The 18,156-nt window shown below is 35.4% G+C and overlaps 2 protein-coding genes across 2 annotated transcripts; both read left to right on the top strand.

The window, feature by feature from the left end:
- The first annotated feature begins 10,056 nt into the window (after positions 1–10,056).
- LOC106313775 (protein LIGHT-DEPENDENT SHORT HYPOCOTYLS 1-like) lies at positions 10,057–11,384 on the top strand. Its single transcript, XM_013751685.1, has one exon. It carries the CDS (start codon positions 10,629–10,631, stop codon positions 11,205–11,207), a length of 579 nt encoding a protein of 192 aa, XP_013607139.1. The 5' UTR covers positions 10,057–10,628; the 3' UTR covers positions 11,208–11,384.
- Positions 11,385–15,236: 3,852 nt separating this feature from the next.
- On the top strand, positions 15,237–15,885 carry LOC106313776 (biogenesis of lysosome-related organelles complex 1 subunit 2-like). Its single transcript, XM_013751686.1, has 2 exons — positions 15,237–15,361; positions 15,448–15,885. The coding sequence occupies exons 1-2, from the start codon at positions 15,275–15,277 to the stop codon at positions 15,745–15,747; spliced, it is 387 nt and encodes a 128-aa protein (XP_013607140.1). The 5' UTR covers positions 15,237–15,274; the 3' UTR covers positions 15,748–15,885.
- Positions 15,886–18,156: the final 2,271 nt, after the last annotated feature.

Raw genomic sequence — 18,156 nt, 5'->3', positions numbered from 1 at the left:
CCTCATTTTTAAAAAATGTGAAAAAGTGTCAAGCCCATGACTCGAACCCGGGTTATTGAGATATAAACACCAATATTTATACCACTAAATTAAATGATACTTTGTACATTGAAGGCCGAACCTGATATATATTTATGAAAGTCGGAAGCCCTTGCTTCTTCGGCTTCCTCTGAGGGTCGGGCCTACAAGTGTATTATGGGTTTCATTTTTAAATGAGATTCATCACGTTATATGAAAAAAGCTCAAGTTTGCAACATATTGTAAACTGTTGTCGTTTAACATGAGTTTGAGCTCTTTTCATCACTGTCTCAAACAAGTCTGAGATACAGAGTTGCGCCGCGTGTCTGTTCGTAATCTATTTTTTCACCGGTGAAATCTTCATGTCTCCATCCTAAATCGCTTGATCATAAATGTTCCTGATTTGTAGCCCCTCTGTAAACCCTATATATATAATTCTCATCTTTGATGAACCAAATCTGCATATCCACAAAACTCATTGATTCTTCTTAGCTTTAACCATCTTCTAGAAAATATTTCTCTCTGCCTCTCCAGTTTCTCAAACCGGCGTCCCGGCGTCCGTCACTCAACCTTCGAGTCTCTCCGTCTTGGTCGTAGTAGTCAAAGCATAGCCTCTGGCTTCCTCCGCCTTTGGGATTCCCTGAACTTCAAGAAAGACAGAGAGTTTGTGGGAATCACAGTTCTCTTCCTTGATGAAAAGGTAAGTTAATTTTCGATCTATCACACTTATTTAACATAATTATTTAAATTGATTTCCTGATTCTTTGTTGAATAATACCATTTGCAGATTTCTTGATTCATGGGTTTACTCCCGTCGGACGTGCTAATCATTACATGCCATCTTTGAAAGCAGATTCTATTTTGAAAGTTGATCGTTTTGAGGTTGCTATGTGCTCAAGCATGTACAAGATAACTGATCATCGATTCCTCGTTCGTTTCATCTCACTAACCATTATTGATGAAGTAATCACGGGTGCTCCTAAGATCAATCTCCAGTCAAGATTAGACTGTTTGGAATCTCCAAGTGATTGCGAACACAAACCTAGAACTTCCAGGTATATTATCATATTGCATCTGAGTTTATATTATGTTTCGATATCATAACTGATATTTAAACTCGCAGATGTGGTTGGGAAAATCCGTTATGTCCAGGGCTCTGACCTCACCAAAGAAACAACTCGAGTAGTCATTCATCTCCTCATTGATCCGTAAGAAACAATCAACACGTAATTCCCTTTATATTTGTTGTCTATATTGTGCTAACATCAATAATCTAAAATATTTTCTACCCAAGATTTGTGGTCGTCTATTTATCTTTCTTACTTATCAATCTAATTTTATACAAATCTTTATTTTACAGTGTAAAAGAAACCACAATAACCCAAACAATCAAAACACCAAAAACTAGAATCCCAAAAAAGACGAATAATTAATGATCACCTCTCTTTTTTTCTAATCTTACAAATAAACTTCAAAACAAATATACCAAACCAATCAACTCAACTAAAACTCAACGACACATACATTGAGCCAGCTAAACAAATACTACAAACTACACAGCCAGATATTTAACAATTTACAAACTTACTTTCGCAGATGCTTACGAAGAAGAAGAAGACGAAGACGAAGGCGACAACCAACATCAGTGAAATTACCTAAACAAAAAAGCAGAGTAAGTTACAAACTCTGATAAATACAACTAACAATGATTTTTGTTTACATATTATCCATTAAATAAAAGAGAAAGAAACACAATACCAGGAGATACAAGAGACAATCCCAACAGACACAAAGGCGGCAACAACATCTCCACCTGCTCACTCTTCTTGTTTTATGAAAATAGCTTACATGCTTAATGTCAACAGGCCAATGCTATTGTCTTCTTATAAGAAATACATATATTCGTTCAAGGCCCAAATACTAATTGTCACTAATTTTATAGTTATTTTTACAAGTCTTCATGTATTTGTTTTAATGGTTCGGTAAAAACAACAATTTTAAAAATAAAAAAAACATATAACCAACATAATAAGAATACAAAAAATTATTACTTAGTACACACGACTTACACAACTAAGTTGGAGAAAAAAATCCAGAAACAAAAGGTACTCTCAACAACCTTAATATAATGTGTGTAATCTCAACAGTACAAGTAACAAATTAAAAAGACAAGCAAACAATAAGTCTCAGTGACATAACAAGCAACACCACGAACTATATCAATCACATTACTAACACAGTTTAGTCCTTCATAAATGGAGAACAGTGCATACACAGTTCATCATCACAACTCTAACCCTATAACAATAAAAAAATTGAAAAACAATGATCAACCTAAAACGTAAAATTCACAACTACAATAACCCTAACAAATATTGAGATGAAACAAGAATTCTGGCCAAGCGCGGAAGCAATACCTCTAGTAATGGTACAATAATTCACTTAAAATAATAGTACATTAATATATGACAATCTGATTATAATTTCTAGTAATTAATTGAGGGTTTAGTGTATTTACACATTATATATGCAATAATTAGCATTTGAATTCATATTTTAGACCTAAAGTAGAAACACTAGAAGAATCGAGATTAACGGTGGTATCTTCAACAAAACTGAAACATGGTTAAGGAGCAACACATTTAGCCAACAATTCACATGTATGAAGAATCGAGATTAACGGAGTTTGTATACGGCAAACCAATAAACGTCGACGTTGGTGTCAAATCAAACCACTGTTGCTTCTTGCTTTCCACTGACAGAGATGGATTCCTAATTGCGTAGTTTCTCACGCGCTATTTTATGGCTCTACCTTTCGTTTAAAAGGCGCCCATGTTTGATGTTTATTTTATTATTATTATGATATTTTTTTTTTGATTAACCTGGGGTATCCCAGGCCCATGGAGAGGCCCAGACTAATCCTCAAGAGGAGGTGCAGCCCACGGATAGACTTTTTTTCTGGGTATTCAAATGGGCCCTAAAGCATAGGCCCATATCCGTGTTAGGTGACCAGGATAATTGTGACTTAGTTTCGCGCAACAGGTGAATCGAACCTGAAACGTGTTGGCGTCTCAGTCCCGTCTCCTTACCACTCGACCACGATCACCCCGGTCTATTATGATATTGTTATTGAGGTTTGAGGTTAGCGATTGACAATTCCATTTTGATCATTCGACTCTGATCTTGTATGCCAAACTTTTCTTGGATGATGGTAGTATCTTTGTAAATTATTTGAAAACGTAACATTTTTTTCAATACGTTTATTTGTTAGAGATGTCTCACACATGTAAGATGAGATGAAAGTTCGTAAACCTAATTCACAAACATGAATGACTCCATTTCTTACTAAATAATATCAGATTAAAAGCCTCTTTATAATCTAATCTTGTACAAGTAACTGTAGAAAAAACATAGACCAGTTCAATTTACATTAAATTGATCCAACTAAAAAAGTATAGTTAATTCAATTTACTAAGTATATATCGAATATCATTTAAGTATATATCGCATACGAATCATTGATTCAACTGTTTACAAAAAAAAATCATTGATTCAACTTAATTCCATGCAACTCATATTTAATATATATCTCTGTGTTCTTTTTCACATTTTTTTAATTATGAAGTTTTCTACCCGAAACTATAACATATAGAATTTAAATGGTAAATATATATAGAAATTTTGTTATTATCAACTAACGGTTTTAATCGTTATCATTTTTAAATTTTATATATTAAAACAGAAGTCATAACCTTGATTCATATGTGATTTTTAAAAAAATGGACCTAATGGACTTATTTCTATAAAGTCATGTTTAGGGGTGTCAAAATGGGCCATGACCCATGGGTTGATCCAACCCAAGTTGACCCATTAACCCAAATGAACTGTTTATTTTTGATCCAATGGGTTAATAAGTTAATAGGTTAATGGGTTAATAGGTTAATGGGTTAACATGTTAAATATGTCTATTGGGTTGGATCAACTATGACTCATTTAGTTTTCAATTAAAAAATCATTAATAAACCCAATTCTCTTCCAAACCCAAGATTCAATTTTACTTTCTCTATCGTTGCATCGAACTGATTTCGTTTTTTCCGCCAAAACCACAAAAACGCGTTTTCTCGCCAAAATCGCAAAAACACGTTTTCCCGCCAAAACCAAAAAACATGTTTTCCCGCCAAAATCGCAAAACACGTTTTTTCCGCCAAAACATCAAAACGTGTTTTCCCGCCAAAACCCAAAAATGTGTTTTCCCGCCAAAACCACAAAACGCGTTTTTCTCGCCAAAATCACAAAACGCGTTTTTCCTCCAAAACCGAAAAACGCGTTTTCCCGCCAAAATCGCAAAACGCGTTTTCCTGCCAAAATCGCAAAACGCGTTTTTCCGCCAAAACCGCAAAAACGTGTTCTCCCGCTACAATCACAAAAACACGTTTTCCCGCCAAAATTGCCAAACCCCGTTTTCCCGCAAAAATTGTGTTTCCACCTAAATCGCAAAAACGCGTTTTCCCGTCAAAACCGCCAACTTGGTCTTAACTTAAAAATGGTTCATTATAAAGATGTTGTGTTGATGGGTCAACCATTAACCCATCTGTCCCATTTAATTTAATGGATCATGGGTCAATCCAATCCATTTATTGAATGGGTTAAGTTGACCCATGACCCATTAACAATAAACTCATTTGGGTTATGGGTTAGGTTGACCCGTTTGACCCATTTTGACGCTCCTAATCATGTTACATTTAATCTCTAATCTTATCATTTAAATTTTGGGCATACCAGAAATTTTTATTGGACTATCAATAATTAGATTTAAACAATAGATGATCTATTGGATTTATAGATAATATAAATTAAATTGATATAATTTAATGTTGTAATACTATACTTCCATATGTTAATTATTTAAATATTTGTCGATGTTAACTTTTAAAATTATTAAGATTTTTTTTAAAATAACAAAAATCATATTATCTAACAATGATTAATCTTTACTACCTTAAACCAATGAAAAAAAAATTAAACTATATAGTTTATTTTAAACATTAAACAAAAACTAAATGTTTAATTATTTACTCGATAATATAAATCTATGAAGGGAAAAATTTAATTTTTTAAAAACTTTCTAAATTTGTGAAATGTTACAACATCTTTGAATATGACAAGAAAACAATATTTTACTAATCTTTATATATATAGTTACGATTTTAATAATGAAATAATAATCTGAAAATATATATATATAGAAGAAAATACAAATACATGTGAAAATTTGAAAACATTTATTCAATGAAAAAAATATACCGTAAACTTATTATGTTTTAAAAATTGATAGATACATATATATTATAATATATACCAATTTAGAATTGAAAACAAAATGTTTATATAAAAATAAATAAAAACAAAAACCGCGTGGTTGTGCGGATCGAGATCCAGTATCACTTAAAGCCTTATGTTTAGGTTTTGTTTTAAAAATAGAATTTCTTAAACGTTTTAAAATCAGCTAGCAACTTTTATTCTTTATTATTTTCTGTACAAACATGTGCAAATACTAAATCTCAATATAACATATCCTCTACAAATCTAGAGCATAATAAATATTATAGAAACAATTCATGCCATCAAGTCTGATAGAAAACTGCTAGTTTAACTTTCCCCGCGTAATATGTCGAGTTAAGCTTTCATTCGTAAATCTTCTAAACTTTGGCTGGAATATAAGCAAAAATCATTTTGCCAACAATGATTATATGCAAAACTAGGCTGATTAGACTTGTAATCGATATACAACACATCTTTTCAAAATTACTAATTTTCCTAACTATTAGTTTTATACAAACTCAGACTTTTTTTTTTTTTTTTTTTTTTTTTGTCAGCTCCCCATCAAAGCTAGATCAAGTGGAGGCAGACAAGCCGATCCTCCGAAGAGCACCTCTGTCTGACCGGGTCTGATCTATATGGGAGAAAATATAGCCTATGTTCCTTGCTTCCTTTGCTAGTGCGTCTGCCCGACCATTCCTACTCCGAAGAATATTAAACAGGCTCACATCCTCGAAGTCTTCCTGTAATCTTTGGTACATCTCAATCTCTGTCGCGAATGTAGGCCAGTCCATCGGGTTAGTAGTCATGTCCACTAGATCCGAGCAATCTGTCTCGAACCGTATCGAGGTTATCCTCATGTCTCTCATACATGAGGTTGCCCAAAGTAAACCTTCCATCTCAGCATGCAAAGCTGAGATGCTCCTACTGCATGCCCGCAGTCCAAAGTAATCAGAACCCATTTGATCCTTAAGACTCCACCCTAAGCCACTAACATTGCCATTACTGATCCATGACGCATCAATTTGACATGTAGGGATTCGGGGTATCCAAGGGGGCACTGGGGAATCCTCCATAGTAGGAGGATCGCCATGATCTTCGTTAGCTTCCTCCTTCTCATTAGCATTCCTCCAACATTCGGCTTTGAGGGACGCGTGTTGGAGAGTGTCAATCGGGGATACGACTTTCCCATTAAAGAGTTTGTCGTTCCTTGCCTTCCAAATGTACCAACAGATCCATGGGAAGGTATCGAATTGTGGTCTCGATGGAGCCACCTCTTTTCTCTTCCAAAACAAAAAGTTCATGTTTTGGTATATAGATGTACTCGGGAAGTAACCCGGAAGGGACGGATAGTCCGATAAAGCCCAGACCTGCAGGGCTGGGGGACATTCAAAAAGAAGATGATTAATCGACTCCACTGGGCCATCACATCTAAGACAACTCCTATCGGTGCCCAGGTGTCTATAAGTGAGCCTCTCTGCTGTCGCCACACATCCCGAGATAGCTTGCCACAAGAAATGCTTCATCTTACTCGGGGCCTTTATCTTCCACACATGGCTCTGAAGGCTCGTGATACTCGGTTCTATAGCCCTTTCATGAGTAAGACTCAGCTTGGTTGATCGGAGTAGGTCGTAACCGGTTTTAACTGAATACACTCCTGATTTTGTGTAGTTCCAAACATATCCATCCAGAGCAAAAGAACGAGAGGGTTTTAACCCGAGTACCAATGGAATATCGTCTGGCTGGAAGAATTCTCGTAAAAGCTAGATATCCCACTCATTGGTATCATTCCTAATAAAGGACTGAACAAGAAGCTGGGGAAGTCTGTATACAATGTGGTCAGCAGGTCTAAGTGGTCGAGCCACTGAGTCTGGAACCCAAGGCTCACTCCAAACTCTCGTATCTCGAACCGTGCCGATTGTTTTTCGTAAACCCGAAATGAGTAGAGGTTTGGCTGCCATAATACTACGCCACCCATAAGATAGTGAGTATATTCGTCGATCTTCCAAGGGGGATGAGTGATTGTAGTACCTTCCTTTTAAAACACGTGCCAGTAAGGAGTTCGGGTAATGGATAAGTCTCCATAATTGCTTTGCAAGAAGTGCTATATTGAAGTCATGGAGATCTCGAAAACCTAGTCCCCCCGAATCTTTGGGGGTACAGATCTCGTCCCATGCTATCCAATGTAAACCTCTGCTGTTTTGTTTTGAACTCCACCAAAAGTTGGAAGTTATGCTCTTTAGTTTATCAATAATGCCTTGTGGAAGGAAGTAACTCGACATTACAAATGTCGGAACTGCTTGAGCCACCGATTTAATTTGAACTTCTTTTCCTCCTTTGGAAAGGAGTCTCGATGACCAAGTGTTGGTTCGTCCATTAAGCTGATCTTGTACAAAGGAGAACACTTTCATCTTCGAGCCACATATTTGTTCAGGTAATCCAAGGTACATTCCCATGCCTCCTTCAGAGGAGAAGCCTAAGACATCTTTTATATCTTGTTTCCGAGAATACTCTACTCGGTTTCCAAAAAACATCGAAGATTTAGACGCATTTAGTCTTTATCCTGATGCCTTCCCATATATGTCTAGAATGTCCATGATCTCTTTGCATTGGCTTAATTCCGCCTTGCAAAAGAAAAGACTATCATCTGCGAAAAGAAGATGAGAGATTCTCGGGCTCGCCCTAGCAACACGGAGGCCTACAATCTTCTTCTCCGCTTCTGCTCCGTTTAAGAGCGAGATCAACGCCTCCGTACACAAGATGAACAAAAAAGGAGAAAGGGGGTCTCCCTGTCTCAAGCCTCTCCTCGGTAAGATTTGCCCTCTTGGTTGTCCATTAACTAAGACTTGATATGTGACCGACGTGACACAACACATAATGAGGTCAACCAGTCTCTCATCAAAGCCCATCTTCAACATCAAGGCTGCTATAAAGCTCCATTCCACTCTATCGTAAGCTTTGCTCATATCTGTTTTAATAGCCATAAAATTTTCTCTACATCTCTGGTTCGTCCGTAGGGCGTGAAAATTTTCTTGTTCTACCAGGATGTTATCAGTAATCAATCTTTTAGTTACAAAAGCGGATTGTGTCTCTGAGATCAATCGCGGAATAACCCTCTTAAGTCTCTTGCATAGTAGCTTAGATATAATCTTGTAGCTAACATTACAAAGACTAATAGGTCTGAACTCAGTCATGTCCCGAGGTTTCTTCTTTTTAGGAATGAGGCAGATATTAGTCTGGTTCAATAATGGGTCGAAACTGCCTGTCGCAAAGAAATCTTGTACAAGTCTAATAATATCTTGATGCATCTCACGCCAAAATTTTTGAAACAAATTACTAGTCATGCCATCCGGGCCGGGTGCTTTATTTGGGTTGATGTCAAAGAGAGCTCTCCTAATTTCATGTTCCGACGGTTCCCGGGCCGGGTGCTTTATCTGGGTTGATGTCAAAGAGAGCTCTCCTAATTTCATGTTCCGACGGTTCCTCTAAAAGTAACCTATTATCAGCATATGACAACAAACTCCGACTTAATCATGTATTATACACTTACTTTAAAATTGTCAAGTATATAACCATAAGGGATAGGACTTTCGTCGTTTAAAATAAATTGTTGATAATCAGTCTCTTGAAAACCAATCTTGTAAATGCAGTTTGAGAAAACCAGCTACAAAAAGAAATACACTTCGAGAATCGAGAACACGAAGGTTTAGCAAATATTCACTCAAGATAAATTTCTGTAAAAGGGACGAGCGCGGCGATCAAACAAAACTGTAGACTACTGATTCGTCGCTACCAAACACTAATAACTAAAGATCTCGGCAATGATTTTTCCAACAACCAAGTTTTCTAAGGTCGAAGAACTTCGATATTAAACGCCAAATATCTTCACTAGCCACCGCATTTCAATTTATTGTTGTTCAGACATTTTTTAATAATTTTCTCTATGAAATATATACGTAGTTTGGTGCTAAAAATTACTGTCGGTTTATTGGAAAATTTAACAAGATTACTAATACCGCTGCTCAACTGGAAGCTTTTACCATTGAGAAGAAGGTTTACACTGTTGGACTTGTTAAAATCTATGTCCAACTCTATATTCTCCGATTAGTATGATATTTGTTCATTTTGGGTCTAATTGGCAAGTTCGCATGAATTTACTTTTGATTTTCTTCCCAAAATGTTTCGTACTATTAGAGCTAGAGATCTTTTTATATATTAGACATTCTTTGTCTAATTCTCTAATGAGCGATTTAGTTTGTTTTCTCGCGTATATATAAAACTTTACTCGGCTCGAGGCAAACAACATACAAATTTAATTACGTGGCCATGGACACCAACGCATATTGGATTGTCAACAAGGAGGTGTTGTTTGTTTTCCTTTCTGAATAAATCTAATCGAAGAAACGATCAAGTTAAAAAAAAAAGTGATTCTGAGTTTATAACCCATAATTACCGGAAAAGAAAATACAGTATATATTTGTTAATGAGGTCGTTTTCAATTAAAAATAATAAAAGCGATGGAAGTAAACAAGAATAATGCGAAAACAAAGTAATTAAACGCAACGCAATGCATAAAGTAATGAATAAAATTAACAATAATAAAAAAATGAAAATGTGGCTGCAAATTGCTGGCAAAGAACACAGACTCTTCCTCCTCATGTCATGTCAATGTTCAACTTCAAGTTCCCCACTTGACCCATTGGTCACTCTCTGTCTCTCTCTTTACCTATGAAATTACTCTTTTCCCCGCTGTGTAACACTCATCCCCCCTTTCTCCTTCTCTCTCATAGGTTGTACTCTGCTCAGTCTTTCTCTCTCTAGATGACCTTCTATAATGCTTCTGCTTCTGAGTCTTGAAGCTACTTAACACACTCTTGATTCTTCTTGACAAATGTGATTTTGTGTATCACCTGTCTCTCCATCGACTCCCAAAGTAGAAAAACTGGAAAAATAATAAAATGGAAAAAAAATCCCACTTTTGATCTCTTCCACTTATTATTATATACCCACTTCTCTCCTCTTCTATAAGCAGCAACAAACTTCACTTCTCTCTCTTTCCTTTTTCAGTTTATTCTCTCTTTGCCTCACTATTTCTACTCATGTGTTTGCTAGATTTGATTTACCAAAGTTGAATATATTCCTTATATAGTATCATTCTCACCATGACAAGCAGCTAAGTCCCTCTTTCTCCCTTTCTCTCTGGTTTATTAATGATCTAAAGAGCCCTAATAATCTCTTTGATCCATATAAGAAAAGCAAAAACCCTAGTAAACAAGAAACAAAGATAAGCTATGGAATTGATCTCTCACCAAGCAAACAGGAACCCTAATACCTCCACACAATCGACACCTCCTGCCTCAAGCCGCTACGAGAACCAGAAACGCCGTGACTGGAACACGTTCTGTCAATACCTCCGGAACCACCGTCCTCCGCTCTCTCTCCCTTCGTGCAGCGGGGCGCACGTGCTAGAGTTCCTCCGCTACCTCGACCAGTTCGGGAAAACAAAGGTTCACCACCAAAACTGCGCCTTCTTCGGCCTCTCTAACCCTCCCGCACCTTGTCCTTGCCCTCTCCGACAAGCCTGGGGCTCACTCGACGCCCTCATCGGACGTCTCCGTGCCGCTTACGAGGAGAACGGTGGCCCTCCCGAGGCAAACCCTTTTGGCTCACGCGCCGTCAGGTTATACCTCCGTGAAGTCAGAGACTTCCAGGCCAAAGCTCGCGGCGTTAGCTACGATAAGAAGAGGAAGAGAGTCAACAGGCAGAAAACGCAAACGTTACCGCAAACGCAGCCGCCTCTGCCGCTACAGCAACAGCACCCACATCAAGGTCAGTCTGTGATGGCTAATTACTCGGGTGCAACTGTATGATCATATATATATATATATCGATAAGTCTCTCTACTTTTAATGTATTGTTTCGTATTTGCTTCTATATGTGTGTTAATGTAATGACTTCTCTACGTTATCCACAGATAATGTTGTCGTTTATGAATACGATAAATTAAGATCAGTCACGCTAATGTGTTTGATCCTTTATGTTTTGAAGATTTATTTTTACTACCATCAACTTATTAAGGATTATAGGTTGTTTGCTACCTGGTACAGTTAGGGTTCATATGTATTATGTTGATATTTTTTATGATCACTGTAGCTGCCTTTATATATAATTCTGCTGGACTTTAGGGGATATGTTAATAATCATTTATTTTCCATGCGATGATTGGAAACATTTGTATATGCTCATATCATTTCAATAATTTAGATATGAATCTGTATATGAAAGACATAGATGCTATATATTTACCTGAATGTGTTATGTACAAGATTACTTAATGTTACTCAGTGTGGTATATATATACTAATAATGCGTCTGATTGTTAGAATCAAAATCCTGATATGATGGCAATAACATTGTGAGTGAAACAACTTTGTAAATGTAGCATGATTATCCTCGGTCTTTTAACTGGGGTTTTTAGCTTCGAATAAGAGACGGTTCTTAGTTTTTCTTAGATTTTAACTAAGAAAGTCTAAAAACCGTCTCTTAAACACGAGGCCGAAAAATGTTAAAAAAATGTCAAATCATGAGTTAAAAACTCCGTCTAAGAGCTTAGACTAGGGTTAATCATGTTTCCAGATACTGTCATATGAGAATATCAGATTGGTTGTTGCTAGATATTGCCTATTGTAGTCCCAAAAATTGATGAGCAAAGCCATCTCACATGTTTTCTCATTAAATTCGTACTATTGTTTTCTTTGTCTTGAGTATGGATTCACTGTTTTGACTTTCAAGGTCACCTTATAAATTATTGATTCTACTTCTTTCAATGGATTAATTCATGTATAATTTTTTTTTTTTTAAATGATTTCACTCAAGATAGAACATTAATTAGGAGAATAAAAACCATGACTTAAGTGACAAGGTAATGTGTTAGAATATTGGCCTAAATGACTATTAAGATAAATTTCATTAGAAAGTTTTCTTCTAAACCCACATTTACGAACCATTGTCTGCAAGCTTAGCTTTCATTTCATCTATACGCGGAACCCAAAGTCAGCAAGCCTAACTTTCATTTCATCTATACCCGAAATGTAATTGTATCTCCGCTTGTCTCACTTGTCAATAGTCATGACCAAATAATATTTTACAGATTAAAGATAAACTAAATAAACACAAAAAGATAAACTAAAATTATTAAATTTTAGTATATAATTAAAACGATAAAATATTTGGTAATATCATCAAAACATATAAACTAGCCTAATATAAACTATAGTGGTCAAAGTTCTTACATATGTTTTCAAATATACTACTTAAATGTTAAAATGGTTAAAGTGCACTATAAAATTGGCAAACTCTTACTTTAAAATGAAACTGTTCAAAATATGCCTTACTGGACTGAAATTCTTTGTTTTGTTACTTTTGCATATGCTTTTTCCAGACGCAGGAATTTAATTGGTTTGTCAGATGTAGATGTATATAATTATCAAAAAGAAAAACCGTAATAAAATTTGTTTGAGAATGTGATAACCTAAACCTAAAATGGATCTATATTTAAAAGTAAACAATAAACAAACAAAAAAACAAGAAACCATGCACCCAAAGATTTTTGGGATTGGATTTCTTTTCACGTGACATATTTAAAGAATCAGTTTTTTGTGCATAGAGGAATATGAAGTTTCACCTACCATATAGAAATACAGATAGATATCAATAATTAAAAAAATAATTATCCTAATAAATTATCCTTAGAATTTACATATTTAGGGAAAATCAAACCTCTTCGATAGACACAAATAGGAATTCCCAAACAGCAGACAGGTTGGTACGATGTTCTCACACTTCACTGAAGTGAACGGTTTCGATTAAACATACTATCAAAGAAGTGCGCCCGATGCTTACCACGTCTTCACCGGCTTTACTCCAACAGTGGTCCCGGTTAGAAAGCCAATCGCACGTGGAACCGAGTAAGTTCTGTCCGGCTCACTGTACAATAAGATCGTCTGGACCCACTTTTATTTTTACTTATTTTACTTAATTTTATATTTTACAGAAACAAAACTTTGATTAGAAAGATTTGTCATCGCTCACTCACCACCACCTCTTTTACTTTCCCAGATTTGGGAAGGGGCCTAGGTATAGCCTTTTAGACCTACTGATAATTCGATTAGTTTCATCCATGTCAGTAGATGAAATTAATGCATCATACTTGTATTTTATTATTAGTAGTGGCAAGAACATATATACAAGACTACTACTATGGTTATATAATAGTATTATTTATGCTACTTCATACATTTTTTAACAATCCATATAATAACTCAGCACTATAATTAAAATTTACTTCCAAAACTCAAAAATGATCAAAGATCCTTCAGGTTTTTCTAAGCTCCATTTTCCTTGTCTTTTAGGACTTCTTATATTATCACCTACATATTCCAAAAGTGCAAAGTTGTTAATATATATTTCGGCACAGTAGTTGCTAAGAGCATCCGCAACGGTCCATTTAGACGAATCCTTAGCGCTATATCCTAGGCGAATCCAGATAAAATAATATTATCAAAGCCCAATTCGGTAAGGAGCAATCCTTAGACAAGGAGTTTAAGGATCAAGTCCTTAGTGACGTGGCCGCGTCTCATTGGATGGAGGGAAATATGTATATATGTGTAAAGACTCCTAATCGGAAATCACTATTGGACACACTATTTTTACTAGAATATTTAACTATTCAAACAAAAAAAAAAAACTAAAATAGTGGTAAGGACTCCAAGAAGGAGTCCACTGTTGCATATGCTCTAATTAGAGCCTCTTCTTCTGTTGTTGCCTGCATGATAATGCAAGATGGGTCAATGAACCTTCTAGTGACTACTGGGGTAAAAAACCATAGGCCAGGGGAGGGAAACCCACTTCCCTCAGAGCTTGCTTATGGAGCAAATCGAGTTGAACTATACCGGTACGTAAATTACTTTCTTCTTTTTTTTGAACACGTACTCTTTTGTGCACGTAAATTACTTTCTATTATTGTTTCTTTTGTGCACGAAATGTACCAATATCATATGTATTCTGAAGTCACGGCCTTTATATTTCCAGGAGAAAATTGTAGTACTGTAAAAGGCTAAAAGCTTAATCAGTCACATTTTATCAAATGTATCGGGTTGAGATCAAGAATTACTCCACTCGTACAGCACTAAATTGACCTACTGTTTTGTTGTTTCACTATAACATACACAGGTGTAACTTCTGTCCAGCAATAACTCGATTCCCTTGGCACAATGATCCACTTAAGGTAACTAAATAGCTTGTACAAGCAAACTTTTCAGGTATTTGAAGAGCGGTTCCAACGCAAATCCTACAAAATAACATCCCCAGGATTCCAAGCAAATCTCTTCAGGTAATATTAAGTATCTTTTCTCTGATGTACACTACACAGACTGTGTTTTGAACTGGATGAATGTTTATGTTGGTAGGTACAACTAGGGAGCATTGATCTGTACAGGATCCACCATTTGTGAGAGACGGAATGTTACATCATACATACTTGATACTGTATGTATAACTATCACATAATCATCACCATTCGTGAGAGAATTAGCCTTTGTTGTATAAATGTGCACGTGAAAAATATTGTAATTTTCAAGGAGAAACTTCATGAGACCAAACAACAGCTCTATCTATCTCTTGTCCCTTTGTGTCTTGTATATGTTTCTGTCAATAAACCATATTTTGAGCGGCAAAGCAAGTCAAGATGGTGAAGAAGCGTATTCTCTTTTAAAAAAAAAAAATATTTGAGCTATATAATGGGCTTTTTGTTTGTTAAAAAGCTCTTAATGGGCTTCTTGTTCTTATTGGGCTTTAGAGAAGTCATGAGACTGTTTCTTCTTCTTCGACGACAACGGAAGAGCCCTTTCTGTGTGTTCGAGAAGAAGCATCTCTCTCTATGGCGGATACGCGCGGCGATGATCTAGCTGAATCGCTACAGAATCTCTTCACGAGTGTATCATCCATGGTGAAATCCGAGCTCCAGGTGATGAAAAAAGATCCGAACTTTACAGATTATAAGTAATCCAATTGCAGATCTGAAATTGAGTCTCGTGGTTCGTTTGGAGTCAGGGAACGAATAATCAGCTGGATCTGTTGGAGAAGATGAACCTGAGAGTCGCCGCGGAGTACGATGATTTGGGTGACGTGGCGGCTGGGCTGAGAGTTTTCGCGGAGCAGATGAAGTCGAAAAGTGGAGGCTTGGATGAGTTCGTGGGACAGATGGACGCGATCGAGAAACAGGTGTCGGAGTTTGAAGCTGTCATCTCTGTTCTCGATCGTTATGTCTCTGTCCTAGAATCCAAAGTCCGAGCTGAGTGTCGGAATCATCAACATCAACATCGTCGGTCTAATGAGACTGTTACAGAATGATTCACCATTGTAATAAGAGTTATCTGAAACGTTACTGAAACTTCGTCTCCTTTCAGTTTTTAAATTTAACCAAAATGTAATTGGATTGACCAAACTCGTTTCCTTGTGTCTGAACCAAACTATAGTTGTTGCTTCTTATGACCCAACCAAAGAACAGCTCTATCTGCCGTCTTTTGTCTCTGTTGCTGTCTCGTTGAGTAGCTCAACCACGGGCCATTTTTCAATCGAGTAGCAAAGTAGCTTATGGGTCTATAATCAGGTGGGACAAAAGATAAATCAACTAAAGCTAGTTTTGCTTAAGCTAATAATAATATAACAGAAGCTAGGATCTATTACTCAATGGATTCCAATTTTGTGTTTCTTGAATGTAATTTAAAAATTGTTTATCAGTTTATAAATAGCTTTGTGACTCTGTTCTATATTGTGTTTTATTTTAATATCATAAAACATGCAGTCATTATTCTACAAAATGTCTTCTTTTTTTTTCGTTTACAAAAGAGACGACAATCAAAGATGGTATTCTACACGTGTCATCATGTCTTAATTTGTGGTTATCCTTTTTTTTTTGAGCAACTTTCGTGGTTATCCTTCTAATGGAGAAATACACTTAAAACATAGTATCTTAATATTGTTATTTTATCTTTGGTCAATTAGAAAGTCTACTCGCTCCATCTCCTTAAGCGTGTTTATTTCTCAATTAGTGACTTTGACAGAAACTCATGTCCTTGTTATCAGTTTTGGACTAATTTCTAACGATAGACTGAAAAAAGTCTCAGGAAGATAAGTAAATATTCAAAAGATGAGTACTAGTTAAGACATTCAAAAGATGAGTACTAGTTAAGACAAAATCCACCCGTATTCTAAGGCGAAAATATTTTCTTACGAGTGGCATTCAAACCCTTATCTTCATAAATGCTAGTACGTAACTATTTAGTATTTAATAAATTATCTTAAACTGGGAGTAAAGTGAAAACAATACTTCGAATGATATATAAAAGATAAGATATTAAGTGTTGACCCGTAATAAAATTAGAAAGAACAATGACTAGCTTAACCCCAAATAAAATTATTCATCCGCACCGCACCTGTTGGTTTAACATTTGAAAATCATGAAACTAAACATTTGTAAAGTTGTCTGAAGCGTATTTAATCATTTCTTAATCAGTTGGTAGCTTTGACAAAAAGCTTTGACAAAAAGCTTTGACGAAAAGTATCCACACTGATCCATAACCAGATGGCGAATCCAAGTGGATTTTCTGTATGCACAAGTGGTAAAAAAAGACTTATTCTCACCGACCAATAGGATTATGTTATTTCATATTCGATATTTTTTAAAAAAGAAAACAAAATATTGTCAAATTATATTATTTTTTAAAAATTAAAAGGTAAAAAAAAATAATTAAAAAATAGTAGTAATTACAAAAAAAATATTTTTAACGTCGTCAGCAAAACATTAAACCCTAAATCATAATCTCTAAACTCTAAATCTTAAACCCTAAACCTTTGGGTAAACCGTAAACTGTAGGATAAATCTTAAACTCTATGATAAATCTTAAACTCTAAATCAAAATCATTAAACACTAAAACACTCAAGGGTTTAGGGTTTAGATTTTTAGGGTTTAGTGTTTTTATTTAGAGTTTAGGATTTATCCAAGGGTTTAGGGTTTACCCAAGGGTTTAGAGTTTATCTAGAGGTTTAGGGTTTACCCAAGGATTTAGGTTTAGGATTTAGGGTTTAGGGATTAAGATTTAGGGTTTAGTGTTTTGCTGACGATGTTAAATTTTTTTTTTTAATTCTTTTTTTCTGTATGTAGCTGCTATTTTTTTTTTTACTTTTTTTTTAAAAAATATAATTTGATAATATTTTTTTTCCTTTTTTAAAAGATATCGAGTTTGAAATAATGAAATCCTATTGGCCGGTGAATTTAGAGGGGATGAACCCAAGAATAAGTGGACGATCTACCATAAAAATACAAAGTACACGCATAGGTTTTTAATATTTTAAGAATTAGAACAACTTCAATAGGATTATTTAGGGGAATATCTCACTCTTACAAAAATATGAGAAAGAATAAGATAATATCTCGTTTTAATACTCTACTAGGATAAGACCCGCGCCTTGCGCGGAATTAAGTTATTATTTTTATTATATTTTGGAGAATGAAACAATAGTTTGGCTTCATTTGGATTAGGAGTGTTCAATCCAGATATCGGGTTGGTTTCGATTCTGTTCGGGTTTTTTCGGTATTTTGGTTAGTAAAATATAACTACTATTCTAAATCCATATTTACTTTGACTTTAGTCTTTCACATACTTTTGAAAGATTTCAACTGGACAACTAAATTGATCAGCCAATCTTGTTGCTTTAAATCATTAGTGTATATATATATATATATATATATATATATA

The sequence above is a fragment of the Brassica oleracea genome, chromosome C9 (genome assembly GCF_000695525.1).
Source record: "Brassica oleracea var. oleracea cultivar TO1000 chromosome C9, BOL, whole genome shotgun sequence".
In the NCBI taxonomy this organism is placed as follows: Eukaryota; Viridiplantae; Streptophyta; class Magnoliopsida; order Brassicales; family Brassicaceae; genus Brassica; species Brassica oleracea.
This window is presented reverse-complemented; position numbering and strand designations above follow the sequence as displayed.